This window comes from Tenebrio molitor, chromosome X (genome assembly GCF_963966145.1).
Source record: "Tenebrio molitor chromosome X, icTenMoli1.1, whole genome shotgun sequence".
In the NCBI taxonomy this organism is placed as follows: domain Eukaryota; kingdom Metazoa; phylum Arthropoda; class Insecta; order Coleoptera; family Tenebrionidae; genus Tenebrio; species Tenebrio molitor.
Genome location: NC_091055.1, coordinates 7,867,454 through 7,877,337, shown reverse-complemented (window position 1 = coordinate 7,877,337; position 9,884 = coordinate 7,867,454). Strand labels below are relative to the sequence as shown.

The 9,884-nt window shown below is 33.2% G+C and overlaps 2 protein-coding genes across 2 annotated transcripts; one reads left to right on the top strand and one right to left on the bottom strand.

Annotated features, from left to right (window-relative positions):
• The first annotated feature begins 67 nt into the window (after positions 1-67).
• Positions 68-5,465, top strand: LOC138140101 (uncharacterized). Its single transcript, XM_069060806.1, has 8 exons — positions 68-1,730; positions 1,779-1,957; positions 2,120-2,230; positions 2,280-2,424; positions 4,441-4,620; positions 4,678-4,859; positions 5,062-5,169; positions 5,226-5,465. Exons 1-8 carry the CDS (start codon positions 1,602-1,604, stop codon positions 5,377-5,379), a joined length of 1,188 nt encoding a protein of 395 aa, XP_068916907.1. The 5' UTR covers positions 68-1,601; the 3' UTR covers positions 5,380-5,465.
• On the bottom strand, positions 2,441-4,033 carry Cmpk (cytidine/uridine monophosphate kinase Dak1). Its single transcript, XM_069061595.1, has 4 exons — positions 3,874-4,033; positions 3,584-3,707; positions 3,249-3,533; positions 2,441-3,199 (listed from the first exon to the last, which is right to left on the bottom strand). The coding sequence occupies exons 2-4, from the start codon at positions 3,701-3,703 to the stop codon at positions 2,966-2,968; spliced, it is 639 nt and encodes a 212-aa protein (XP_068917696.1). The 5' UTR covers positions 3,704-3,707; positions 3,874-4,033; the 3' UTR covers positions 2,441-2,965.
• Positions 5,466-9,884: the final 4,419 nt, after the last annotated feature.

The window sequence follows — 9,884 nt, the reverse complement described above, 5'->3', positions numbered from 1 at the left end:
ACAGTCATCACTGATTATATAATTGCATAAAATCTGTTAATTAGTGATGTGAGCGACAATTCGAATTTAAATTGGTGCGGACAGTGGTAAACCAAAACTCCACGACCACCAGATTTACAACCCATTGAAGTATGATTTTGGGATATGAGATATTTACGACTCCGCTTTGTTGGTAAACACTTTCCCATTTTCTTGTTTGACCAATCTGGGCCGCAACATCGTTTCGAGTTATCTATCAGAAGCCATAAAACTGTGACCCCTTTCATTTTTCATTTGCGATGATTTACGTGTTGCGATTATTGCGCAATGTTTATTTAATTCATTACAAATTACATTTAATTTCTTTGAATGCACGAAAAAAGTTTTCTAATAATGTTAATATTGCAACATTCGTGACGCACAGAGATCGCCACGCCACGCACATAGTAATAAATTCCTTTTTTGTCACAACATTAAAATCTGATTTAGCAACACGTCTCTCACTTTGCCAAAGACGATTTTTTCGTGAAGCTAATTTGTCAAGTGTCATTGATTCGACAACCTTCACTTTCGATTTTTGATTTCGATGTTTTTAAAACATTCGAATTCTAACAGTCAAGAATTCATTGTGCAAATATTTTTACCCACATTAAAATGATAGCTTCGATGTAATCTGTCAAAAAACAATAAATTAATGGAATTTACAAACAAATAAATAATAAATCTAATGAGACATTTATTTCGGAGAGTCGGCCGAAGCTCCGGTCTAATCGGTCCTCTTTTACCTCAATCAGCAAATATTATCTTAAATTATAGGGTATCATGGACACATCAGGGTCGATGATGTTACTGAAATCGATAATAACAATAATAATCAATTCTAAAAAGCATGTTTTTGTTAGTTTTAATCTGTTACCTTGTGATGCCATTAAGCGCTCTGCTTGTATTCATTTAAAGCAGAAAATCGCCATTGAATAAATTGTAAAATATTCCTTGTCACAAATTTTGTATTATTTCAGCAGCCTCGCCCACATCGTGAACACTTTTGTTATTTCAACCGCAATTGTCTTGTGTTCCCAGCGAATCAAAATAAATACGAGCAATGATATTTCATTCTTTTTCTACAATAACATTTTCATTGTGAAAGTAAAACTCACTGTTTCCATCAAGTCAATCACGATCCGATTGAAGCTCCATTTATTAATAATCGATCACCGATACGTTACCACAGAAATTAAGTAATAGGAATTGATTTTTAATTTGCGAAATGTACAGTTAATGTAGCGTTAGCCCCATAAACTGGTCGATTACGTTTAATTAAAACAAATGTGCTAATTTATTGTAGCATCCTAATGGCGTCTTTCTCAAGGAATCCATTAGAGGTGTTTAAACGAAACTGTTACCGATGATTAGATCTATCCACAGCAGAGCTGACGTGGAGTTTGAATGTACGAATTTTAACACATACCGCTGAGAATTTACAACCATTAATCTGTGCTACTAATTGCATGTAGTTGATTGTGTCAATGGAATATCGAAGAACAGTTATGTAAATCGCTCGGATTAGCACTTGAAGAGATTCTTCATGATACAGTCTGACCTGTACACTTAGTCGGCTCAACATGACCATTTTCAAGCACAATTTGGTTGTCTTCATTTTAATGCCGCTACTGCTGGACCAAACTTTCGGCGAGGACAAATTCAGATATCCCAACTGGAAGTTTCATTTTTTACCGGGAACTGGCATGGGGGTAAGGACGACAGTTAGCTTACAAGGACAATAAATATCATTATTTCAGCTGTTTATGGCGGTCGCTGTACCTTTAGATCTGCCAAACAAAAATGCCTATTTGGCTTACAATTTCGAAGCTAATTATTTGGTGCCAGGAAACGAAACTTATTTCGAATATCCTCCTCTGATCGAAAGGAGAATCGACAGGAAATTAATTTACACCGCACTGGAAACTAAAATGGAATCGTAAGTACTCACAAAGCCATCTTATTAGTGACACATTTTCAAAGTACTTACAATATAAATTGCGGTATAAAAGACAATTTTAAGTATATTCTGAGCTTGTTTGGCACTGATGCAAATGTCAAAATCGTGAAAATGCTGCATGTTTGTTGTGAATTTTTGCAGAAACGGTTACCCAGGTAGGCCTTGTCTGCTGCGCACCATTTGCGAGGCGGCGCGGCACACCACCGAGCACGCCAACGGAGTTCTCGGCGACATTATGCATATACTTTTCACGTAAGTGCAGCAATTGAGGTTTATGCGTTCTGAAAAAAGCCTTTCACAGGCCATCGACTTCAAACAATACTGATCTACCTACAGATTATGAAGATGCGGAGAAACAAGGAAGCAAGGAAAGTGATTGCACTGTGTACAATAAAAATTGTACGACCAGTTTCCTAGATCTAATTAGTTGGATTGGGCACTCGATATAATGAGAGAAGAAAGTGGATTCAATAAAAATTTATTTCACTTCCATAAGGCAACACAGCTTTAATGACAGAGAATAAATACACCCATAACATCTATCCCGTTGAGCAAAGAATGACTGCGCAATCGCTGTTGCCAACTTGTTGAAATAAAATTATTTAAAAAAACAAATTTCCTATGATTATTTTATTGCCGTGAATCAAAATTTAGATAAGCGACTTTGTATCCTACACAATGCAGGCCAACGGTTCCGATCAAAGGGACATAATTTCCACGATTTCATCGATTTTACATTTACCAGAAATTTGCTACATTTATTTAAGCACGTCAGTAGTGTGATTAAGGTTCCACCAGGTCGCTAATGAATCATGTAAAATGATAAAAATGAAGGTATCGCGCCCCTGACTAGACTAAATGCAAACTAAATTGAGGAATGTCGACTCTATTCATGTAGACTGTGCACCATAAAATAATGCAACTTTTGACTGTGGCGTTGTAATTAAATTATACTATCATGGAAATTTGGTTTTAATTATGCTATTATTAAAAATCACCCCCAGCTTCGAAGTTTTCAAATACCTTTTTGACTTCTTCAAACACCTCGTCGGGAGATGTGTTCGCGTCAATAGTTCGAACCAAATTTCTCTCTTCATAATATTTTATGATGGGTTGGGTTTCCGTAATGTAAGTGTTAAACCGCTTTTGTAGACTCTGCATGTTGTCGTCGGAACGTCCGCTGCCGGCGGCGCCTCGACCTAAGCACCGCTCAACACAAGCCTGTAAAAAACATACAAAATAGTGTGATTGCGCAAAAAAGCTACGTTACCTCTCTTGGGCACTCAAAAAACAAAACAAATAGCAAATTAACGTTCTGGGCGACAGCTTTGTTCCACCCCTCTAAATTGTTTTGATTCCTGGGAAAACCGTCAATTAAAAACTTGTCTTTACCCGACTTCTTCATAGCACTTTCTAACAGACTGCAAGTTATTTCCACCGGAACTATTTTACCCTCCTGAATGTAGCTTTCTATTAATTCACCGTACTGCGAGTCCGGCTTGGCTCTCTCCTCTCGAAGCAGATCTCCAGCTGATAAATGCATGTACCCAAATCTCTAAAATATAACTTACAACTTTTTGGATTTTTCACATCTACAGGACTCACGTCTACAATTTTCTGACACTGTGTCCCCTTTCCTGCTCCAGGAGCCCCCAAAACAAAAATAACTTTGGGTTTAGCCATGTTCAGGAGACCTAGACCAGCTCTCAGAAAACCAGACACCATAAAACTGAAATTTAAATTAAATTAGATAAATCGATAAGATATTTAGTCACTTCAAAGATATCATATTCCGACAATATGCGGCAAAATTTAAACATAACCTAAAAATTTCACTTTTTGATGATACATGAGACAAGTTTGAGCCGATGGGTGTATTTATAAAATTTCATTACCGAAAATTTAAACTGGGCTAAAATTAAATCAAAATTCACGATGCAACCGTCGAATCACAAACTATCACTATTTCTAAAAAAATATCAATAAAACGGCCTTGAAAAGTGCGCTTATGGCGCCACATTGACAACAGCGCGAAATTTAAAATTTTCCAAAAAATGTCATTGAGTCAAAGTATCATTTTATTAATTAATCTTCTGACGCACTAGTTAAATAATGAAATGGTCTATTATTATTAACAATAAAAGCACTAATTGTCAGTTATAGAGTTTGTGTGAAATCACCTATAAAACTGTTTAAAAAATGCAAACAGAATTTACATATGAGAAATTAAAAAAATTAGAATATTAAGTTGTCACTGTACGCTGGTAATTATGTACAATAGGCGGTGATTCTTAATAAGTGCTAAATAAATTGAATAACAATGGTTTGCCGAACTCGACAATAAATACCTCGTTTTGCAAACTTTTCCGTTTTATTCTGAACATTGTCATTTTATTTAACGTTTCACTTAGATACGTAACAGTAACATCTTAATTGAAAAACAGACTTAAATAAACGATGAGTTTCAGTACAGGTGCCGTCGATTACCCACGCAGTATGTTATAATTATCATGAATTTCAAGAAAATTTTGTTAAGTTTGACCATTAGCATCATTATAAAATCAACGAACGGAGACGGCTCGTTTACATTTCCAAATCCTATTAGATTCCCTTATAGCGAAACCCAAGGCCCTTTTATAGGAGTAAGTCTAATTAACAATATTTATGATAGGTACAATACATGAAAAATCTGTTTTCAGTTATTTTTAGCTCTTTCCCTGCCGCTGGAACTCCCAGAATATAATGTATTTTTCTCTTATAACATGGAAGCTAACTACGTTTTGCCTCAAAACGAGACCGAATTTTCTTATCCACCTTTAGTTTCGAAAAGGTCCTGGGATCGCAGATTTATCTACGACATGCTGGAATATAAACTCAAATCGTAAATATCACTGTTAATTAACGGGATTTCTTTTCAGTTTAGCTTGAATAGAATTCCTTCGTGTAGCTGTTGTTGAGCTTTCATAAAGAAAGCATCTGCTTTCACGAGCTGAATTGTACAATTTGTATCTAATTATTTTTTGGAACGAATTGTACAGCAATCAAATATTTGAAGCTATGTATGATAATGATCAATATTTCAGGCATGGCTATTCGGGAAGAAATTGCCTGTTGCGGGCAATATGCGAAACGTCGCTTTATAGTTCAGAAAATACCGGTATATTAGGCGATATGTTGCACATACTGTTGACGTAAGGCCGTAAAGTAAATGCAGACTGTGAAACAACATTAATTTGCATTGTTTTAGACCTTCCAGCTCGACTGACGAAAATATTCATGACGACTACAAAAAGGCTGAACAAAGCGGAAAAACTCGAAGAAACTGCAGGAAATACAAAAAGAATTGCTCAATTAGCTTTTTAAATTTAATTAGTTGGGTAGGACATTATTTTACAAACTAATAAAAATGTAAAACTATAATTTATTAGTTGATGTAAAACTGCTCATAATTTTCGTCATTATTAAAATAATGTAGGTATATGTGAAACTCGATTTTTTATTATTTTTAGTCCCAGCACCAAGAACTTCATCGAGTGACTAATTATTATTAAGCTATGATAATGTAAGCTACTCGTATTAGTTGAGTCAATGAAAGTTTTTACTTTTTAATCCTCAAGAACAGGTCCGATTTTGATGATTTTTTTTTCAGTGTTTGTTTTTATATATTAATTGAAATCAGAAACTTTTTGGTGGGGGTACATAAATATTATTTTTCACGGTGTTTATTCCAAAGGAAATATTTTAAATTGAAAACGTAGTAAAAAGAGTGGTTGTTAAAATTTCTAGTAAAAATTCAAATTTTACAACATAAAAATGCGGTGCTATGGCGACCAAAAAATTTTAGCCGTCACTATCTTGACATTCACGTAAAGTGTAAATAAACCTTTAGGAACCGTAACCCTACTTTCGATTCTTGTCATTTTGACATACGTATTGTCATTCTGCTAATCAATTTAAACCGTTTAAAGCTCAGATATTCCAAAAATCCGACATAAATGAACAAAATTAGAGCAGTCGTACGTTCTGTGTAGTAGAAAATGACAAAATAATTTCGAGTTTTGACGTTTTACCACCCAAAAAATACCAATCATAATCAAGAGTTCAAGACGGTAATCATAATGACAGTAAAGTATGGATTACATTTTTTTTTTTGAAATGACAAAATGACGACTAAAATTTTTGGCTGGCATGGTACAATGAGAATCGAATGCGTTATGTATTTATATTGTTTACATATAGTGTTGTCACTGCTATCTGTACCTACCTGTATTAAACAACACAGTGGATATTCGTCATTAAAGTATTTTGAAAATTCGTGAATATATTTTCAAATCTGTTTGTTAAGGTGAATCTCAACCTGCTATCGTTGTGGTTCAATCAACACCCACTTACCTACACATATGACATATACCTAAGAATAAAATATTTTTCCCATAATCTCCCTCAAAACGTATCATCCCTAACGACTAAATCATCGCTGTATGATATTTTTGAACAATGTGAAACAGATGTTAACGATGTTGGTAAGTTTTTCTACATAATTAATGGTGGTATGTTACTTCGCAGATTAAAATGTAAAAAAAAAAACAGATTTATTAATGTTCTTTGCAAAAAGCTGACCGAAAATAATTTTCAGTGTGGTCAAGCAGAAAGTGATGCTGATCATTTAATTGGACGATCAGCTCTAGATTGCGTCTTTCCTCATGTACAGTTCTATTTAAAAAAAAAAGCGTACAAGTAATGAGTACAATTTTGGCTAGATTGTCATATTGTAAACCTATCTTTTAATTGTCGTTACTTAGAAACCTGTGCTGGTAGCTGGATTTTATCGATGTATTTTTCAGAGATTTTAATGTGTGTAAATGCTTTGCCTTATTTATTAGGCAACTATTACCAATCACTACAAACACAACTCAAATTTTTATTCATAAATTTATAGAAAAAGGCAACTCTCAACAATCTAACAACTATTTAAAAATTTATAAAAAGCAATTTTGGCAGATTTGACATACATACAAAATGTCAGTAATATGTTTTCTTGAAAACGATTAATTAATTTTATCCCCATTTACAGTAGCCCTCAATACGTGTACGCTTTTTTTTAAATAGAAGTGTATAGTTGACTCAAGTTGCAAAAAACCACTTGTCATTTGCAACAGCATTTTTTTCATATTTTTGAACCAAATAAAGGCACAAAGGGATCAGAAAATCATAGTTTGGGTTGAATATTTTCCATATAAGTACAGTTTAAAAGTAATTTCAAATGACTAATGCCATAAAAGTGCTGTTGCAAATGCAAAGTGGTTTTTTGCAACTTGAGTCAACTTTACCTACCTAGCTGTTGTAGCAGAGCATATCAATGGGTTAGTGTTGTTAACGACTTTATCACCAGATGATAAAGAGTTGTAGGTATGTACTTTTTAAAACCACCAAGAAATAATGTCGTAGAGCGAGTTTATTCAACGAAAACAAATTTAAACCAGTTTGTAAATATAAGAAAAGAGCATCTTGTCATGCCTTCACAGGATGTACCTAATACTACATCGGCTTTTTATATTAAAAAAAAAATAACTATGATAACAAGTTACAACGTACATCAATGCGGTTTCCTTGTTTTAAAGCATATTTCCTATAGGCTACTTCGCATTGGCGTACATTTTATAAAACATCATCTACAAGGGTGTATTTTTAAAATGTGCCGAAATTTTACCTACGGGGTTGTAGGACAACGTAGAAAACTAAAAACAATTAAAAACAAATGTAGCTCAAAAAATAAATGTCATTTTATTTTTTTACATAGAATTTTTTAAATATTTTTTCCGCGTTCTACATGAAGCCAGTAGCTCGTGATTAAAATATCTGCACAACTTTCAAAATCACCCTGTATTGAATTTCTTATTATTATCAGTCATTTAGAATTTTTCATTTTATGAAAGACTGAAAAGATGGTGGTGAAGCACAACGAGATACCGCAACGTTATTTTACTTGATTTCATAATTAATAGCAAAAAAGGAAAAAATTTATATATTAATAACATAATAACATAAACATCTTTGTTTTATAATAGCAAAAAATATTTGAGACTATATAATTTTTTTCACTTTATGTACCTTGTGATGCATACATTAAATAAACAACCAATTGCAAATTAAACAATAATGCATACAATACATAAATTAGACAAATTAAACTTCGCTCTAAGCAGTGGGTAGCTCAGAAGAAAAGGTCGCTGTATTATTATCTCACTTGGAATGGGCTAGAACAGGAAAACTTCTCACAGATGGCGCAAGCAGCGAATTGTGATTTTAATTAATGATAATGATATTATATAATAAACAACATTTCTTTAATGTGTCGTGTATTCATCATTTTTATCATATTCATATGCATACGGATTATTTACTGAACCAGCGATTATCCGTTACACTGCAATTTTTTTATCAAAGAAATAAGAAATACGTAAACTTGCATTACAGAACAATAACACGGGTCTACAATGATTTCGTTGTTTTCACATCTTGGGATGTAATGTGAGTTTGAAAGTGCATTTCCTATTTTCGCACTTAAATCTTTTTCCTAAAAATCTTGGTACTATTAGCGAGGAATAAGGGGAACGTTTTCACCAAGATATAAAAGAAATGGACAAGGTGATATCAAGGAATATGGAGCGTATCAATGATGGCAGACTTTTGCTGGATGTTACACGATGTACCAAAAAAAAAAAAAAACATACAGCAGACAATCAATTAAAAGAAGTTTCCTCACAAAGCGTCAAAGATATCATTCTCATAAGGAATAAAAAATTTACTTTGATTTTAAACCAAGAATTATTATAAACATGTTATTTTCCTAAATAAATTGCTTAATTATTTTTTTGTTAATTATGAAAAACCCTGACGTGATACAAAAAAATGAAGGGTATTTTTGTAATCAGGGCTCCAATATTATACAAAATCAGTTATCAAAATTAAAACAATGATTAAAAAGTTTTGATTTGTAGTCCTCTGTAATTATCGTTTTACTCTAAACAGAAGTTCTCTTTTTTCATTTTTTATTTTTTTATTTTTTATTTTAGATAAATGTTATTTGTTAATGATGCGACCGTCAGTGTCAAGCCGTCAACAACCGGAAGTTACTCCAGTTGTACCATTTAAAAATTAAATTTAATAGGTATTACCAACTCAAACAGTCCTTCTTGATCATTTTGTAACATAAAGGTGTTTTTTTTAATTTAGCGTCGAAGTTGGCGCTGGAGAGTCGATTGAGAACGTACCACTCGTGTAAGAGCGTAAGATTTAAACAGCTGATCCGTGATCCGTTATCTGTATAGTGCATTCACAATCGACTCTTCAACGCCAACATCGACGCCACATTTAAAAAAACACCCGTTACTTTGAAATTAATCAAAATCGATAATTAATTTCAAAATACATTATAGATTTCTGGTCATTTTTAAATTTAAAAACTTTTTATTATACGATCAAAGCGCTGATCACTTATCGCTTATGCAAATTTTTAAGCCTGCACATTATAAAGTTATTTTGAGAGTTTCCATCTTCCTATAATCGTGTCAAAAATAAATTACTCCCTAGAATTCGAACTTTTAGGGAAATAATTTTTTTTATGTTGTATGTAACTAGAATTTTTTAAAGTAATTTTGAATGCCTAAGGCTGGTCCCTATGAATTGAGAGACTAAGTCCAACTAAATATGCGGCCAGAAACCAAAATTGATTGGGGAACGAAAAAACATCTATCACTTACCGAGAAATAGAGTCACACCTATGCAAAAAAATTGCTTGCCTTATCTTTTGTTTGTCACCAGAAACCACATAGCCTCCAACCTAACCAAATTTATGGCAACCTAGTAACGAATATTCCTAAATCCTAGGCGTAATTTATTTTTG